The 20,587-nt window shown below is 34.2% G+C and overlaps 1 protein-coding gene across 1 annotated transcript in view; it reads right to left on the bottom strand.

Annotated features, from left to right (window-relative positions):
• Nucleotides 1-1,842: 1,842 nt before the first annotated feature.
• Nucleotides 1,843-20,587, bottom strand: part of RNF212 (ring finger protein 212) — a gene marked incomplete at its 3' end in the record, with an annotated part of 20,672 nt that continues 1,927 nt past the window's right edge. The window contains exons 2-12 of the mRNA XM_010076228.1: nt 20,519-20,582; nt 19,061-19,122; nt 14,900-14,974; nt 12,040-12,096; nt 9,061-9,119; nt 7,089-7,153; nt 6,930-6,999; nt 6,099-6,144; nt 4,672-4,735; nt 2,794-2,866; nt 1,843-2,039 (exon numbers count right to left, since the gene is read on the bottom strand). Coding sequence (XP_010074530.1) covers nt 1,843-2,039; nt 2,794-2,866; nt 4,672-4,735; nt 6,099-6,144; nt 6,930-6,999; nt 7,089-7,153; nt 9,061-9,119; nt 12,040-12,096; nt 14,900-14,974; nt 19,061-19,122; nt 20,519-20,582 — 832 coding nt within the window. The remainder of the gene's footprint in view (nt 2,040-2,793; nt 2,867-4,671; nt 4,736-6,098; nt 6,145-6,929; nt 7,000-7,088; nt 7,154-9,060; nt 9,120-12,039; nt 12,097-14,899; nt 14,975-19,060; nt 19,123-20,518; nt 20,583-20,587) is intronic.

Below are 20,587 nucleotides of genomic sequence, written 5' to 3'. Positions count from 1 at the left end.
TTTTAATTTCATGAAGTTTCATTAATTCAAAACTGCTTGGGATGTGTTACTCTTGGAATAGAAAGGTCACATTTATTAATATGGACTGCAAAATACTTGATAGCTGAATAAACCTTTTAATGTAAGTAACAAAGATTTAACTTGTGATGTAAACTTCGCAGTACAAAGAATTAGGTTTCCAAGATGTGATTAATCAGGGTGCCATATTATCTCATTTAGGCTCCCTTTCCTACAACAGGTTGGACCAGATGATCTTTCAAGGTGCCTTCCAACATGGGCTGCTCTATGATTCTATGACTGTATGAGTCTATGATTTTGTTAATAACCTGCTCCAGTGCAATTCCTACCTGCACCCCTCTTGGGCTGGTCTCTATACAGCTACTTTTGCTAGTTTTATGCTGCACTCAACAAATAATACCCCAGACTACTTTTTACTGTCACTTGTGAAAATTTATATGGGTGTCTTGACAGCTAGATCTGTAAGAAATGTGAAGTTCAGACAGAAAATGTGACAAATGAAAGAACAGTACTAGGACTGAAAAAATCATGGGATTGGAAAGATCACTACTCAGGTCTCTGAAAGGACAACAGGTAATTAGAAAAGAAAAAAAGCTAATATCTATGGGAATAATGGCCAGGAACAAATAATCATAATCATAATCTAAGTGTTTCTTTCCACACTGTGAAGATACAGAGCATGTGACAGAGAAGGACAATAAAATAAATAGTAATATTTATAAAATATAAAAATAAAATACTAGTAAGTGCTTTTTTCTCCTTAATTTTCTTCCCATCATTTCCTTGTTCTTTGCTTTTTTGTTTGGTCTGCTTATTGTAACTATCCAGAACATCTCTTTTCCAGTTTTCTTGGTTTGCAGGAAAAATAGCCTTTACTGGCCTCTCAACATTTTCCTTTGGTCCATCCTGATTCCTCTTTTACATTAAAACTCTATATTCTTATTTCCATTCTTCACAGATTCTTTAATCTGCTTCCTCTGCATTTCCTCTTCCTATGCACTCTTCTGGGCTCCTTTTCTACTCCTGACCCTTTTAATATCCTCACCTTTTTTTCTATTGCTTAACACATCTTCCTCCATCTTCTCTATCTCATCATCTGCTCATTCCCTATCCATTGTTCATTTTCAGAATCAGTTCACTCGTTTGTTCTTTTCCATTAATATTCCCTAGCTCCTAACAACCAGGTGACTAATGCTTCACTTCTTACTGTCAAAATACTGCAGTTTCCTTTCAAGTTCGTTTCTTCTCTGCTGGACATAGTAAGTCATACAGGAACTGCCTCCCATTAATTGTTTGCACTATAGACATTTTTTTTCTTCCTTTCCCATGTGTCAGCTCAACTATTCTGCTCTATTAAAGGACTCCTATTGACTATCTTGGTCTTTCTATGACTCCCACTGAGTTCACTGTACTTCCTCTGCATTTTTCTTTTCTCTACTACCTTACTTGAAATTTATTGCAAGATTAGTTTTTGCCAAATTATTATATGCTTTGCACTATTTCGAACTGATATTTTTTCTCTAGAAAACAATTACGGGCATTATCAGATTTAAATCTCTGTTAAAATATCATTCTGAGGTGAAGCAAGAACATATTTTCACAGCAGACATTCTATTGCACAGATGACTAAGGCAAAATACTGATCATACAGATCAACATTTTTCGTACTTTGCTGATAGCCTACTTCCAATTTTGAAATATCATTTTTGTGTTGCTTAAATTATTTCTTATTTACTGTTCTCCAGTAAATAAGAAATAAGCATATGTTACACTGAAAAATTTTTAGGCAGTGTTAAATGTTGTTATTTTATAAAATATACTTGCCTAAATGTTGTCTTTGCAGAAGTCCAGAGATAGTGATTGGATGTCTTGTTACAGATGGCTGTGGTGAAGGTGATGTAAATGGATACAGCTGAGGGGTTCTGAAATCAGAAGTAGCCCACGACCCCCTTCTACTACTTTGTGACCCAGATGATGATGTAACTGAACATCCACTATGTGGTAGTCTTACAGGTGTGGATCTGTTAATGAAATTAATTAATGGATATGATTTTAAGCTACTTCACAGTACAAGAAATTTCAAAATCACTTAAATTCATAGTGCTAGTGTTTTAACAGAAAATACTGTAAGTTGTTGTGTTCTACGTAGGCAGATTTTTACTTTGCAGTTTTCACATATTTTAAAAACTAGAAGAACAAAATAAATAATAGGAGAATCAGAGATGAAAAAAAATATTATATATATCTTAAATTTGTGCTAGGAAGATATATTTGGCTTAATTATTATAGAGAACAAGAATTTACTTTTTCTGTTTTTTTTCTTGATGTTAATAATCACAGTTTGAGACATTTTCAATGTTTAGATGAAAAACCTGCAACACTTGCTACACACTGCATAAAGATGTTCAGGTTATTCAGAAAATAACTCTTTTGTAGATATTGTGTTGTCATCTCGGATTTTTAGAAGAATTATAAAGCAGACATGTTGTTACATTTTCTTACTATAAAATTGCCAGCCTTTGTATAAAAGTACCATGACTGTAGATGTCCGTAGCTACAGGAACTCAGATTATCTCTGCACGTTTCTGAAGAAAGTGATTTCAAAATAAAGCCTTCCAACAATAACACATTCATATAGGTGATAGCTATCCTGCACAATAGCATTTATTCAGATACACAATATCACCTTTAAACATACAGATTAATACAGGCCAGACAAGAGCAATTTCAGTCACTCATAGGAGATGGTAAAATTTTGAAAAAGTATTTAATTACCTTGTAGATCCTGCTCTACTATTTTGACTTGACATTATTCCAGATGACTGGGAACTTCGGTAGGATATACTACCTGTAAGAATCAAATTTTTGAAAACAGGATCAACACTAATTAGCCATTTTAGTTAAGAAATAACTTTGGAAACAAAGATTAGCACTTTGATTGCATTATTTGGGACAAATTCATGATTGCTTTATTCAAGAATTTAAAATGGTACACGATTACAATAGACAATGACAGATAAGGAATTGGCTGACAAAATAAAGTCACTATGTCAGTTGAGAAAGAATTAAAATATCCCTCAAAATTAATAATATGTTTTTATAATTCAGCACAGACATTTGCTGAGGCATGCATTGTCTTCCACTACCTCTTGCTGGAAGAAGATGTAGCAAAAATGAAAGCTCTCGAAAGTCCTCAGTAGTACTCCAAAAGAGGGCAAAGGTGAAAAATTGTCCTTACTCTCAATAGATTAATCCTATATAGAGCTTAGCTGTCACAAAAACATTGTATTGCACCATTCCTGCAAATCTTTTTCAAGTTAAACACATAAGTTTGTTTCTTTCATGTTCTCTCATTTATTAGGCTATTATTAGACTATTGAGATAACTCTGCTGAGGTGCTCTAGTTCTTCAGCTATTCTTTTTTGCCCTGTCCATTTCTGAGAAGGAAACTTCCTTTAATGCACCATTAAATCATTGTTTCTACTTGCCCTTACTTTTGCAAGTACATTTTCATTTATTCAGCTTTGTCCACTGCAAAACTTTATGGGGTGATTTTGAGATGTGCTGAATACATAACTGTTCTATATATAATTTTACTATCTAATTAAATATCTATTTATATGTAAACAGAAAAACAATTAACCTCAACTCTCAGTATGTTGTTAACCATAAATTTATAGGCAAGCATGCATTTAGAAAGGCTCTGAACAATAAATCAGACATAATTAGAAAAAGCAATTTTTGCTCTTTCATTACAATTGCATTTCAATTGCTTTTGTCTTTGTTTCAGGATATTTACACCATGTGAAAATGTCACAAGAGTGCCAAAAGGTCCTTATGTGGCTGGAGATGGATTCTATTTACTGCTGAAGGCAGCTGAAAGATTGCCCGAGAATGGACTGTTACAGAAATATGCTTGAATGTGAAACCAAGAATGGGAGGGACACATGAATATTACTTCTGCAGAGCATTAGGAATTCTGGGAAACTCCTCACAAATAAATAGTACTCAAGGAGACTGCACTAATTTCAGCAGGCTGTCATTCACATCTTACATCAGAGTGTTACCCAAGCTCTGCAACAGCCCAGGAATGAAAAGAAGTCCAGGCCTTAAAATGTCTTACAGTGATACTGGGGGGGGGGGGGGGGGGAAATCACCTTTCCAAATAAATTCTTGATCTCAACTTAATTACCTCACTTTTGTTATGAAATACTTTTGGAACTTCCATTTAGTTTCTGCCCTTTTTCTCATGTGATTTTTAGTGTGACATTATGAACAATATTACTCTCTGGTAACTATAAACAAATAGATTTTATTATTTATATATATATACATTGCAAGCATGCCTATTGTGTTCAACCATATACATTGTTACAGTATTTTCTTTACAACTGTTGACTGTGATTGCTCAGCAAAAAACCTTTTGGTTACAAGCAATAATTCACAGAACAGAGTCAGACAGTACTGGGAAGACTCTTCAGTCCTCATTTTTGACCATTTCCCATCTGCTGGATTGATGTCTATCTGATAAGTTCTTTACACCTCAACACAATTCCAGTTTTCTCAGTAAATTGCTAATATATTGATTTTAATTTATTAATCCTCTTAACGTAATACAAATTATATCCAGTCAGAAACTTTATTTTTACTCACCCATACGTCCATCTTGTGGTGGAGTTATTAAGGACAATCTTGTTGGACCAGTTGGTGTCTCAGGCTAAATGAACGGCAAAGTATTAATTACAGTGTAATCAGTATGTTAATTATTAAGGTATTTTAGGCAACAGTGTTACATTTCTGAGGTCTACAAAGCCTGCAGATTCCTGGCGCCCTCCACTGACAGTTTTGTTGATAGCACTAAAATGCAAAACCTCAGAATTAAGTTAGTATTTTTTGGAGATTCACAGGGTGGGAAAAGTACGAGTATTTTAGTTTTATTCCAAGAAGTCCTCTCTGTCACATTCAGATAAGAGAAATATCAGACATTTGCATCATTTTCTGTTCTGAGATTCTATTCCTAAACTAGCATCTCTTCCTGGATGTTACCTCTCCTAATTAGAATACTAATACAGTGAAAAGCTCCTGTTTTTTTTCTCATCCTAGAGACGTCGTTCAATGCTTCCAATTCCCTACTCAAATATCAGTTTCTAACACTGCTTTCAGACCATTGACTTCTACACCAGCTTTTTCTTAACACGCAAAGATACTCTACACACATTGATTCCCCTCAGCATAGGCAGAAGCAAGATCACCTGGTCAAGCAGCAAACAAAATTGTTTATGAAAGGTGAAAGATAATGACTAATGACAAACTTGATTTGTGGCTTAAAAAATCTTTTATCCACCATAAATGAAATTTCATGAATGTTTGGAAAATCAGTGTGAAGTTAAGAGCGCCAAGTGATTCACCTCTTGTAACTTTAGATATCTGCAATGACAGAATTTACACCCAGCCTGATCCCAAAAATTCCTTTTATGGTTAAGGAAGAGAAACTGGAATGAGACTGATAAGTGTCCTTTAGAATGAGATGAATCGCACATACTAATCCATATGGGTGTAAGTCTATCTACAGATATAACCAATCCATAGGTTATAAAGGAAACCCTGAGATGCTAGCATATATCTGCACTGCAGTTATCTACATGAGGTCTGGTGAAGGTGGAAATCTTACATATGTTTCCATTACTTAATATATTAAAACTTAAATTTAATTGCAACTCTCAGTTTCATGCATTAGCAATATTTATTTTGGAAACAGTTACAATATTTTTATAGTAAAAACATACTGAGATGTTAAGAATTTGCCATTTAATTCAGCATCAGAAGTTTAAAAGCCTGTATGTGGCATATGGAGAATGTAATTCCAGAAATCAGAGTTGTGATTTATTTCATTTTGGTTCCTTTTTTGGGACCATCTGACTTCTACTAAACATCAAGCATAGCTGAAATCAGCATGTACATAAGAAATGTTTTGAAGGGGGTGTGTGTGTGCTATTTTTTGCAGTATTAACAGAGTAAGAGAAATCAAAAGCATATATATGTTATATACATATGTATAAAAACATATACATAAAACTTACTTTCCTCATTGGTGAAGGTACAGGATCAATCTCCATTGACTCCATTCTTACAACAAAGGTCAAAATAAGTATAACATTGTAATAAAAAGAACACACTCATTATAATGACTTGAATTTCATTATAGTCTCATGTTAAATTTGATGCCAATGCACAATAAATATGAGTATTTAGGACTAATTCTAAAACCCACTAGCAGTAAGAAACGTCTTCTGATTCTGAGCTTTGGTTTAGACGTTTACAGAGAAAGTTATTTTATGATTAGCATTGTTATTCTTGTATTTAAGTTAGAATAAATATGCATATTTATGTATTTGTCACTTGTCTCCACAACAAGGGCATTCTGAAATTTCACTTTTTATAACAAATAAAGTCACAGGTACCGAAATCTTTTAGCTTGAGCAAGCTATCAGTTCAGTTTACTTAAAAATTAATGAGCCTTACTAGAGCTCATGTCTTCTAACTTTAGACATCTACAATGTACATATAGGTGTCTGTACAAGACATTTAGTTTTCCCCTACAGTCAATGGGAAGAGTTCCTCACTAATTAATTAATCCATCTACCAAGAAAGTCTTTAGAATAGGGTGCATCATGCCTTAGAATCTTTTCCAGTGAGTACAAAGGCAATCTACACAAGTAGTTATTAGGTACACTTGGATAGAAAAGATCCTCCCTGGTTCTTTCATACTTACAGAGTTTGCAGAAACAAAACAAAAAATCCAAAAGTAGACTTATTTTAAACTCAGTACAAAGAAAATGGCTTTGTGTATAAAATATGAGTACGTTGTAATTGTTAAGAATTTCATTGAAAATTATCAGATTTGTACCTACATTTCAGAAGTGGAAGGATGACTAGGATGAAGAGAACACGAAGAATAACCATTCTGTTTTCTTGAAGGAACTAAAATAATTAATAAATTTAATATTAGGACATAGCTATATCCAGTGATACATATTCCATAGGCAATATCTTAAACCAACACTTCTTACTGGAAAGTGGATTTCTACTTGTACTGGAAAATGGTACTTGTGTAGTTTGTTCAGGAGGTCTCATACTAAAGGGGAAACAAAAGAAACAACAGATGTAAATTGAAAATTGGTTTGGTTAGTTCATTTGTCTAATTAGTCAATAAAGCATAAAATCAAAGTCTTTTATCCATCAATAGCTGGTTTTAGCATAACGTTACTTGCTATGAAGCAAAATAACTACCTACTTAATAACTATTACCTACTTCTCTATAAGTCATTACATACCCAACAATATCAATTTAGGGTTATATTATGGCAAAGAACTTTCTGGAACTATTAACTACGGTTGAGCCAAAAATCTTAATTTCCATGTATACATTTCCCAAACTTTAAAAAATCTAGTTCTCAAGAGAAATGTTGCCATGTTTATGCTATTCACCAACAGCTATGTAAAACAGATACTTTTGCCAATAACCGTAAATAGGAGGAACATGTCTACTGGGCATGCAAGGAGAAGCCCTAGGTCACACTCTCTTGGTAGAACTCTGAAAAATTTGAAATTCAGTAAGAACTCTGTATTTGGTACAACCAAGATGCTATATGAGATGCAGACAAGGAAAAACAGGCAGTGGATAAAAATATATGAACTATGATAATCCACCACAAACATAGTTTCCTTTAAAGTGTTTTTCTTTCAGTTATATTACACCAAGCAGCATAAGAGAGCATAATACAGTATTATGTGCATGTCAAAGTCAAAAGAAAGTCTATACTGAAAAAACACAGAAAAGGAATAAAGATCAACAGAATTTTGCAATTAAATTGCTAGTTTCATGAACTGGCTTATTAAGGAGATTTCAGCATCTTTGATCACTGATATTTATAAAGTGGCATTCACAGAGGGCTTCTCTCAAGAAGACAGATCTATAGGAAGAAATACCTTGTAACTATACACTAAGTACTCTTGATTCACATATTGACTAAAAGGGAAAAGCAGACCAAGCCTCTTAAGTTTTTTCCCCAGTAGTTTTTGAAATCTGAGAAAATGGGAAGAATAAAATAGGACGTAGAAACAAATATTATATGGAAAATGTAATAATTTCACCTTAGGTGGATCATAGCAGATCAATATTTTTTTTTGTTTTGTTTTATGTTCTGGTAAGCAGACTTTTTTCAACACTAGTAAGACAGTGCATTTTTTCTGCATTAATTCAATGTTCAACGTACTCCCTGCTGACTCAGGGATAGCTTGCAGTTTGTGAAATCTGAAGACAGATAGTTGTAAGTATAGAAAGTTACATCAAGACTGAGGAGAACTACATGATGATTTAAAAAATGTGATCTTTTGAAACAAATAATTGAAATAAATTTTAATTAAATTAAAAGTACGAACACAGAGTACACTTCTAGATCAATAAGAACTTTGGCTTTAAGTTGGAAATGACAAAAAGATTAAAATGTATAAGTCAATGAGCAGGGGGATAACACTGAGCTACTTCTTTGACACATTTTTAAAAAAAGACTAGTTAAATATGAGTCAGTTGATTTTTACTAGAAACAGAGAATATGAGAATCATTTTACAAAACTCTGCTAATTTTGTAAATGGGCTAGATACTAGGATGATGTACCAGGCTGATGCTGGAAAGTCCATTAAAAAAAACACAAACATGTTCATGTAAATGGAAATAAGATGTTTAAAACTGAATATATATATGATAGAGATTGCTAAAAGTTCATTTTTAGAGTAACTACTGACTTAAATTTAAAATAAAATTATTCCTTCCTGACAGCTTGATTAATTTGAAGAAAGTGGACCTGATGACACAAATCATTTATTCTGTTAATTTATTTCTGTAAAAATATACTGCTTCTATTATACAACACAATATAACGAGAAAGGCAAACAAAGCATTATTTTTTATCAATTAAACTTACTCTTGTCTGATTACAAAGACTATTGCTCATTTACTTTTGCTGCATTGAACCTCTTACCGTTGTATGTGATGGATTTGTTGTGTTACTTTCTTGAGAGACTCTTCCAACTTTACCGTCTGTGAGATAATCATAGATTTAAACAAATCTATTTGTATGATATACAACTTCATTTTCATACAGTTAGTATTCTGAAGTGTTGAAAAGCTCTTTTCTACTGGTTTTAATCTTAGATACCATTGCTATTTCAGATTCATTGGGGCAAGGCTATAGCTGCTACATGGATCCATTAAACAGTCAACCTGAAAAAGATATGCTTATTTTTGGCAGTTACAGACTCAGTTTGATAACCTTTCTTTAAGTGTGATGGTAATATTGAATAAATGAATACTAATAAAAGTGCTCAAAAATTGTTTGCATTTATTTTTCTTTCTCTTTTCCATATCTGATATAAAAGTTATGTTGCATTTAATCTGGCATTATCTGGATGAGATACCAATAACTGTACAAAATGACAAATACCATGTTCCCATATTTCTCATTTCAGATTCAAAATTTATTCAGTTCTTTGCAGTACCTATTTGTAATAAGCTTATTTGAAGAGTATTTCCTATTAAGTTATAGACACAACCAAAAATATCTCCATTAAAGAATGTTATGAGCTTGCAAAGTTGAAGAACATTAAGGTCAAGAACTTTAGGTCAGCTCCCTAGTGTGTGTAATTTTTACAGTTTTTCATTACATGGTCATACATTATATTTTATGAAGGATGTAAAAATTTGCTCAGTAGCCTCAATACTGCATGTGTATTTTATCCTTAATTTCCATTGTGTGACCTTATTACTTCACGCTATTCATATTTGTCTTCAAAGAAGACAAATTATTAATTTTCTTGTTATCTTTCATGCTGCTTCTAGCATTGAATCCTTAAATAACATTACCTGATATACCTTTATAAAATCATATTGACTGTGGGAGCTATTATCATGCTTTTTTGCAGATGTGAAACTCTGCAAAACAGATTAAAGACAAAATCTGATTTATATAAGATCTGATTTTTTATATTCTTCTTTTTTCTTTTTCCTGGTGAGAGCTAGGTTCAATTAAGAAAGTGACCAGTGCAGACGTCAGGAACAGTGTACTTTACCATGTAACTCTGTAGGACTGGATCATTATAGGGACAAAATGCCTTAAAGAAGGTGGTTAACTACTTGGTTTTCAGTATCTTTGGGTCCTAGCACAACATGGGGTCTAGACTCGCCAGGAATATGGACATCAAGTGCCCACACCACACACCATCATCTGCATCGCAGTATCTGTAGAACTCACAGAAACAGCAACAAAGAAGCTTTTATCAAGGTCATGAGAGCTGATGGTTGACAGTGACAAGGACGACATGCTAGGAATAAGGAAGGGGACCACAAACAAGATAGCCAAGCATGAGAACACAGTTGTGAATTTCCTTCTGCAGTACTCCGTCTTTCCCAAAGGCCAAGAGCTGCAGAGTGGAGAGTGTCAGGAAGAAGCACTTGTGTCAAAGTGTAGATTTGTGCTTGCTCACCTCCCCGGGGGTCATTGCCATTTGCCAAACTGCTTATACTGCAAATAATTTTTGCTCCATCCTTTTCTCACTCACCTTCATCTTAAAGCCAGTGACAGGAAGACTCAGATGGAGATTATAACCCTGAGTGTGAGCTCTACTCCCACTCTCTCATCCTGTGTGTCTCTGCCAGCTGTGATCTAGCCTTCCCCAGCTCCTTCAGACTCCCTCCCAGAAGCCCTGAAAGAGGGAGCATTGCTAACTAAAACTCACAGGAAGGAGATGGGTATACTTTTGTACAGGGAAACTGTTCTTGTCCTTGCTCACCTCAGCCATTTCTCCACCAAAACAGCCTCACCAGTGCCAGCCATAGCTGCACATAGGGTGGCTAAGACAACCGTCCTCTTCTGACCCTGATCCAATGCAAGCAGTTTTAAAATACTAACAAAATACATGGAAAGGACAAAACAACAACAAGACACTCAAAGCAGTGTACCATTGAAATAGCAACCAACTAAAGCTTCAGCTGTTTCTGTACTGTCACCTTCCTTGGGTCAAGGAGCATCCTTGAGTACTTTACAACCACTGCTCAATGACTACCTCAGCAGTAAAGAACTTAGAAACTTACCATCAAAAAGTATCAAAACTCTGCACAGATTCTTCGGAGATAGCAAAATTCTGTCAAGAGCTTTATTTTACTTTGCCTATAGGTTTGCATTTTACCATCAGGAGTCAGCACAATAGATTAGAAGGGAGCATAAAATCAGAACTTCTCCATGGCCTGGTTTTGAAAGCAGGACACGACCTTGAAAGAACTACCTGCTCCACAGTACACTAGGACTGATCCCAAAATGCAGTAATGGAAAACAGGGGAGAATGGGCCACAAAGCACTTAGGCTTCGTTTCCTTATAAATGAATGAAACAGACAACTATTTTATCTATTATTTAGAAGTAGCTGAGAAATTAAAAATAAATTTTCTTTCCAACCTACAGAGGGAGAGGCATAGTCACAAATTCATTACCTGTTCTCCACAGAATAATTAATTTTACTCCTCTTCCCGTTGAGCTATGCCTAATTCCAGGTACTAGACTTTAGTTTTGTTCTCCATTGCTCAAGCTTCTCATTTATTTTGTCAGCCCTAGCTGCCTTTTCCTCCAGGCTTAACATCTGAGTACCAATCTCTCCCCAGCTCTTCTGCTTTCTCCTCCATACAGTAAAATGATTTCTTGTGTCCTTTTCTTCTGACTCTCCATTTAATCTTGGTCACCTCATAACTAAATTATGTTTTATTAAATAATAACAACCATAATTATTGAAGCCCTCACAGATTTTAAACAATTAAAAACTGGTATTTATAATGGCAGAAATGAGGCAATCCTTATAAATTATTCTAAGTGTGCCAATAAAAGGTGAATATATTTTCAAAAAATAAACCAAAGTAACAAGGCAAACATAAGTAACAAAAAAAAAAAAAAAGAGAATCACAGTTAGAGTTACCTTCTGTCTGTGGTATGCTAATAAATGTTTACGATGTTTTTCTTGAAATTCTGAAATCTAAAAATAAATACAGTTGTCTCAAACTTCACCTAATTACACTTACGCAATCTCAGTATTTCATGTATCTTTAAATAGTCTCCAACAAAATATTCTACATTATTATCACTGATAAAAAAGTCTTATAAAGTTTTTTTAATCTAGTACGACCTCCCCTAGAGTTGGCAGATTTATTTCACTGAATCTATATTTTAACACTATGTACAATAACAAGGTAAAGACACTGGAAAGCCAGCTTAGCTGTGGTGTTTTTTGTTCATTAGTGCTAAGCAAACACATAAAATTAATGGCAACATAAAAAGTAATGTGTCTTAGTGGCAATTATAAATTGCCTTGTAAAAATATCCTGTTAATTAAAAAATAATTGCTAGGCACACTGGCGGTGTGTAAGCACTTCTTGTGTCCAAATGAGGATCATAAACCACGACAGGTTAAAAGTAAAAACATACAAGGTAGGCAAGACAAGAGCTTGAGGAACAAATTACAATAGGCAATAACTTACTAATAAATCTTTCTTCTCACATATAAGAAAACTGCCAGAAAATGTGAGCAGGTAGAGACAATGGAGAAGAAACACTCAGAAAAGATAAACCCATACTGGAGTATCTAATTGAAGTGGTTACTTTTTATTCACTGTAGAAGAGCCTGAGATATTCTCATTGGATACTCATCAAAGGATCAGAACTGTCTTCAGAAGAACTGATGGAAGAAAAAGACACTCAAAATATAATGGCTCTGAGCTGCCTCCTACCACACAGAAATGAGGTCTTGAGCCTATAAAGGAGAAATCTGTGAAAGTGTCAAATCAGTGCTCAGTACCAGTCAAAAAATCCAATCAGATCTTAGAAGTGTTTAAAAAATAAATAGAGTAGGGAACATCATTATTCTGCTTTAAAAAAATGTATGTTACTATATCCTGAGCCTGCCTAATATCTCAGAAAGGATATAGTAGGTCTGGAAATAGTTCAGATTAATCAGAGATATGTAAGAGCTTCAGTAAAAGAATGACCACGTAGAACACGAGTCTTCATGGCTGAAAAAAAAGACAGTTGAAGAACGGATGGGTTAGGAGTCTAAAACTTGATCAGCACAGATGAATTGCATGGGAATAGTTGCTTTTTCCTCTAGAATGAGATACAAGAGTATCAAATGAAACTAGCAGGTAGTAGGTTAAAACTTAAAAAAAAGAAATCATTGTCCCAGTGAATCTGTGGACCTCCTTTCCATGGTATGTGACAGATGCTAAATAGTCAGAAAACAACTTAACAATTACATGAGGAAAAATATCCACCAAAAGTTTTTGAATGCAAAGGCAACAACCACATTTGAGAAAACCATGTGCCGCAAGCTGTTGAAAGCTGGGAGGCTGTTCTGAAGACACATCACTACATGGCAGCCTTGCTCTCACATGCTTTCCTCAGCACTCACTCTTGTGACAGGATATTAGATTAGATAAGCCTTTGCCCTAACACAGCACAAGCTCTCTTACGTCTTTTGATGTTGGTAGAGGTTCTGAACACACCTTAATGCCTTAATAACACTTCAATATGTTTCCCATAGGTTATCTCAGGCTACAAACAACCCACCTTAGTCTTTGAAACCATGTCTTCTTTTTTCTTTCTTCGACACATTACAGAAGTTTTTATTCATGTGTGATTGCTGGTTTAGCTGTCTGGATTTGTTTGGTTTACAGAATAACTACTGATCATCGTACATGCTGTTAAACAGTGTGTGTGGAAGGACAGAGGAAGGCTTCTTGTTTACCTTGTGTCACCTATACATCTTAGGAGGAGGAAGAATGCTGAGGAAAAGGACCATGCTCAGCTTTGGAGAAGTTTGTGAAGTACAGGGTGGAACAAATGCGAATCCCTAATCACCACTGAAGAAAGCAGGTGGTCTTCCCTGGGTGACTTTTCTGCTGGATCAGGAAGCTCACCACAAGATCAAACAAGTTTCAACCCAAGGGAGATGAGAATACACAATGGAGGTCACAGGGGGGTTCAGGGAGAAGGTACTACTATAGTTCAGCCTAGAGTGGTTGAAACTAACACTGAAATCCTCAGTAAGAGGGACAAGAACAAGGACAAGTCCAAAAGCCAAGCTGAAGAGATGCAGAAAATGAGGAGGTAATGGGAGTTTATATGTATTCATTTAACCCAGACAGCTACTAAAGTTCTGGACTGGAAACTAAGCCTGAAGGAAGGAGTTTACAGCCTGGAGTTTAAGCCTGGAGTTTACAGAAGGCAGGGAGGAAATTTACCTTGTAATCTTTTATTGCATCTATCTGAAAAAAAACAGACCTGTTTTGGGATTTTTTTTTTTTTTTCTTTTTAGGAACTAGATTGTTCTTCTCTTTAATGAAGCCTAGCTTTTGAGACCAGGGAACTTAGGTAACTTGCTCACTTTGATTTAAAAGAAAAAAAGAGGGAGATAGTGCATTCAGCTCAGGGCTTTAGCCAGATCAGATTTTCACTGTGTAACTTTTTATTACTATAATTAGGGCACGTTATCTGGTCATGTTTAAGGTTCTGGTAGATCTAATTTTTCATTGCATGACATTGAAAGTGATTTTACATCATTAGAATTACCAGAGTAGTGGTCCTCAGAGAGAGTTTGAAAGCAGTGACATGATGAATAATTTATGCTTTCTTAAGAACTTTGAAACTGTGGAATTAAGGAAGTAAAGACATTAACAGGCATACAATCATTATCAAGCATTCACTCATATTTTTCCCATTTATATAAAAATCAGTAGAAGTTGATGATTATTTTATAGAGTTAAAAAGTTTTAAGGCAGACTCACCTGTGTTATTTCTTTTGAATATTTCTTGCATAACGTATCTATTCCCATGAACAGTGACTGAATATCAGGATTTGTCTACCAAGGAAAGAAAGTATAACAAGGTTAGCATTTTTTTTTTGCAAGTTATAATAAATAAAAAAAATAGTGAAGTGTTCCTTAAATTGATTGATGTATATGAATAAAAAATGGACAGATAAAAAGTAGGATGATACAGAAATTGAAAACAAGGCCAATTTTATTTAATGCCCTTATTAAAGGGCATCTGGAAAGCTTTGTGCTTTTGTTTAAACATATTACACACATATATGCTTATTGTAACTGAGACAATAACAATTTCCAGAGGACATTCAAGGAAGATGTTGTAGCCCGAAAGAAGAGGCATTGCCTTCAGACCAACAGCCAGCACTCCGTTTCTGGGATTTCTGGTTCTCACTATCCCCAGCCACATGGATGCATTTTATAATCATTTTTGTTTCAAAGTCCTTTATTGGAATGGTTCCAAAGCTGACTGGGATCCCTTTCTCTCTACTGCCTTTTTGGCGGCAAATTGCTATCCTAGCATAAGAAAAAAAGCCTAGAATGATAGTTAGTATTTTATGACTGAGACTTTTAATCAGAGATCATGATGTGGCCTCATAAATAGCCATCTGTGTTAGAAAATGCTGAGTAAGTGCACTGTATCTAAGCTACCATTGTAATAAAGACATATTTATTATTTATGGTCAGAAAGAGATGTTACAAAATGTAGTGAATTTAAGAATGATGGTGACATTTGGACATCTATCCAAATCTACAAAACAATGTAGATAACACAATTTGAGTGTTACTTTAATCCAGAATACATGTATTCCTACTGTATTGACAAGAAAAACAAAATAGAACCCCAAAACAGTTATGCTCATTATAGTACTAAGGTAAAATAGTTATATTTTTAAGAAATAACAGCAACCACATTTCAATCATCTTCTACTGTAACATTAAATAGCTTTTAGAAATGAGGAATTCAGAAAAAAAAATCCCATCTGTCTATAAACTGTAAACCGGAAGGTTCTCTTTGATATACTGTGATTGTGCAATAGAAGGTCGGTTTATGACTAGCCGAAAGTTGAATAAAAAAGCAAAAACAACCTCAACATACTTAGATGATAAAAGAAGATTGTCCCAGTAAAAAGGCATCCTTCATGTAAGGAACCACCTTTCAAAATCCAATCAAAAAGAACTGAAATTTTTGCAGGCAAAATGTAAATTAATCCCAGAAGCACTAAAGAATCTCGAAAAGTTTTAAAAATTCAAAAATTAAAGAAAGTCAAATTATTGAAAGATAAAAGAAGTAGGCCATCTATGAATGAAGCAACAGTTTTCTAGATTACTCAGAAAACAGAGAGATAAGTGCTATCACTTAAATTAAAAATATTACATTGAAATAAAAAAGAATTAGGCTTGGGTCCGTTTGGAAATGCACACACATATTGAAAGACAATATGTGTACCTACTCCAAAACTAACAACACTATATTATAAAGTCAAATACCCAAGACTATGTAAAAGCTGCATTTTCCAAAGCTATTTTCAAAGTGTGCTTATATTCTATATTTTTAATAATGAGAGGGAATTCAGTCTCACATGTATGAAAAAATAATTATGTGAGGAGACAAATTAACAACCTAGATTTGTAACAGGTTTATATATTTTATTCCCCATATTCTGATATCAGCTACTCAATGTCTTGTATAGCAATTCATTTGAGCAAAGATGGCATACTCTGTTTGGTTACTGTAGAACTGTGAATGCGGCTGCCAAATGCATTTCTGATTTTTGATGAGCTGTACTTGCATTGCTCTCACCAGGGGAACTAAACAGCTTTTCCTTGCTTTCACCAGCTACTAATTTTTAATAGAGGTCACAGAAGGAAGTTAATTTTCCAAATCAATTATTTGAGACTTCCTCTGCTCTTTTGATTTTGGTTGACATCAGCCAAAGCATTCAAAAATTTCCACAGGGCGAACTGGCAGACTGAGAAAGCAAAAAGCAGATAGAACAGTCTAACCTAGTTATATTTAAACAAAGAAAATACAAACAAGACAATATACTCTCATGTAGAAAAATTAATGTATTCATAGAAATACATTTGGCATCTTTAAAATATATTCACAGGAGGCAAGCTCAAGAAACCTATTTAGGTCTTAACAAAGCAATGACCTTGGTTTAAGTACCTATCAGATCTGAAAAATTAAAAACCAACCAGCTCCACTGCTGATTTAAAGACTCTTTGAAATAAAGGTTTGTAGAATACTCTATTTTATCTGTTGCGTGGAGGAATAGCAGATGTCAACATGATATTCTGAAATAATGAAGAGTGTGATTTTGATTTATCATAATACTTAACCATCCTCTGGGAAAAGCAAGTGGGGATCATGAGACATAGAAGGAAGATATAAAGGTGACAAGCACGCATTACTGTAAAGACGAGAATATTTAACATGTAGATGTTGATTGCACCAATATACAATTTAATGAGGAGTTTTAACACATTTATAGGACCTCCTACTCATTGGGAATTCTTCCATAGCATCAAGCTCATAAAAGTTACCAGGTATATTTTCGCTCAGGTTCCTGAATTATAGAGCCATGACTTTTTTATATGCATCTTTAATTATCATTCCAATCATTTTATCTGTTCTTAATCAAGGCTAAGCAATCATCAGTAATGCCTTTTTTTGAGAATATGGTAATATACTTCCTTCCAGTCCTCCAGAGCAGTGTCAGATTCTATTGAAATATCTAATATTTTTGTTAGTATCCTAATAATTGAATTTTTAAATTCCTTCAGTATGTTGAAGTAAATCATAGTAAATTATCAAGTTCTATTGAAATACTGCAATTTAAGACTGATCTAACTTCAAAATTAGCTTTGTTTTTTGGCAAGGAGTTGGAAGACATGACCTCCAGAAGTCCCTGACAACCTAAATTATTCTGTGACTCAAATTAATAACAAAACTTGCAGCTAGGGTAGGCTGATATTGAAAGCTTATTAAAATACCTCCTTAAGAAGTTTTATGAGGGGCTTTTTGGTTTTGTTTTTTTTTTATTATTATTATTTGATTACTGTGTGCATTGTTCCTTTGTATTAAGTTTGCATTCTGTTGTTTTGCTGTAATTTTTTATTTTTTGGTAGCATTGTCTTCTTTCTTTTCTTCCCCCTGTTTCAGTTCTGCAATATTTTTTGTTTACAAATATGAAATACAGTGTAACAGCTTTTTACTCTTTTATATACAGTATGCAGAGGTAGAGGTTTCTGAATTTAGTTGTACATCAGCTCAGTTTTAAACATATCTAGAGAAATCATGCCCTCCTTCCAGGTCACCTCTTCAGGGTGAGTGCCAAATTGTTCTCTATTTCATATACAATTGCCTTATAGCCTTTTAGGACTTTATGTGTAAAATGTATTGAAAGCTCTTAGTATTTTTCTTCTATCATTGTAAGGCAGGCTTGTCTCTTAGATAGGCATCAGTCTAGGAAAAGAGAAATGCTTTCACAACCCATTTATGAAATCACCTAAGGAGAAGGTGGTTCCTGGGAGAAATGGTAAAATTAAATCCTTCTAATGATTTCTGAAGAAAGGGAATTAAAAGTTATTCATTCTCTAGTATATAATAAGAATTGCCAAAAATATTTCAGATCCTCTCTTAATCATGTGGCCATGAGAAAAACAGTCAAGCTGAAGAGAAAATGGAGAAAAAAAAAAATAATACACTTGAAAAAATCAATGCGCCACTATGCAGTTTTTCACTTCAGTCCATTACATGAAATAATTTACTACGGTCCACTTTCGCTGATGTACAAATGCCAAAGTCAGTAAATGTGCTTTCACATTTTGGAAGTAGTCACTGATGTTCCACAGTAGCCAGACATGCTTCTTGAAAAGGTTGACGAATTCCAGCAGAATCTGAAAACCTGCAAAGTCTCTGTAGGCTTTTATTTGAAGAAATCCATAAAACTAAAAGTTGTGTAGTGCATAAGTATATAAGTCTACCAAACTATCATCAGTAAATATTCATGTCACAGTTGGCAAACAAAAGGTAAGTATTTTGTAACGCAAATAATGTACTTGTTAAGCAAACTACAGATTAATGTAATACAACAGTAGTAAAGCTTCATTTACCTGTTTTGAAAGGAATAGTGTACGACAAGGAGTTCTACAGATCAAACATTCATCTTTTTTGCCTGCAAGGTAAAACTGCATTTAAAATATACATCAAACTGAATAGATATTGAATACATTTTAAATAGAATTTGATGCCTAAACCTTTGTTTGGAGCTTGTGGAAGGAATCTGAGAGTTATACAAGAAATGTAAATAAACATGAACAAAGAATTCGATTCTATAAGGATTACACACAGTTGCACAGGGAAAACGTGTGTGAATGTCATCAGGTCTTACTTCTGCAAATAAACATTTACGTAAATTATTTTATGAATATCATTAGTGTCACTGAGAGCAGGTGACTTTTAGTTCCTTTGATTTAAATAGGGCTACTTGCCTGGTTTAATTAAGTGTATGCTTAAGTGCACTAATAAATTAGAGTCAACCAGATATACGACTTTTTAGATTGAGACCCAGTCTGCCTCTCTCGATAAATGTATGTAACTTTAACTTCAAAGAATTAATAATTTTACCTTGTGAATTTTTCCAGTGAAAACTTCATCAAATCACTTTTAAGAAGTTTATAATTTTTTAAATGTCTCTTTGATTATTTGCAAATATATTAGCAAATATTTCTAGTAAATGCATACGACTACAATATTTATAACTGATAATTTTACCAGCTGCTTTCTTTATAAGGATTCTAAGGACCAATGCTTATAAACATCTTTAAAGAGTAAACACATTTTAAACCCAGCATTATCATTATTACTGAATTCACAGCAAAAAAACATACATAATATGTCTCAGGTTTTTTTCTGCCAAATAACATTAAGAGCAGAATGGAAAGCTGTTATTCAGGTTCTAGGAGCCTGCAAGCTCCATTTAGAGGCTGCATTTTATGATCCTCTCTCCTCAACAAAAACCCTGTGAAAACTTTTAGGTAAAAGTTTTTAATTCTGAAATACAGATCATTCATTTTTTTTCTGTGTGCCCTAACAAAAATTAGGGCACTTAGCACAACCTCAAAGGGAAAAACAGTGATGTCTGACTGCTATTTTTTTTTCCATTCTGATAATAATTTCTTTCTTCCACTATCTTTTCCACAGGTTTCCATCTAAGCACATCACAGGTGTCCCAGGATATGATGCAGGAACTGCATACAACACACAAGAGGTTCAAAACATTGCCTCCAAACCTCCTATTGCTGCTGAAAATTTTGTAGTGTTTCAGTGACAATACCGAGATTTAAGACAATTAGCAAAATCTGCCCTAAACAAATCCTACGTTTTGCAAATTGCCCTTTCACTAATGAAAAACCATGGCCTTTCAAAATTAGAAGAGCAGGCTGCCATCTTATTCTTTTTACAATTCACACATGGATCATAAGCATGCAAATTCAACTTTTATTAAAGCCTCCATTTTTCTGTGTCTAAGGGTTGTTCTCAATGCCGCCCATGCCCGCAGCAGCCATTACCTTTCTGGAGGCAGATCTCACAGAGAACATGGCCACAACTGGTGAGGCCGAAACGCGGCGTCGGCTTAC

Source organism: Pterocles gutturalis, unplaced genomic scaffold, assembly GCF_000699245.1.
Source record: "Pterocles gutturalis isolate BGI_N339 unplaced genomic scaffold, ASM69924v1 scaffold16708, whole genome shotgun sequence".
Taxonomy (NCBI): domain Eukaryota; kingdom Metazoa; phylum Chordata; class Aves; order Pterocliformes; family Pteroclidae; genus Pterocles; species Pterocles gutturalis.
Note: the sequence above shows the minus strand (reverse complement) of the source record. Positions and strands in the feature narration are given on the sequence as shown.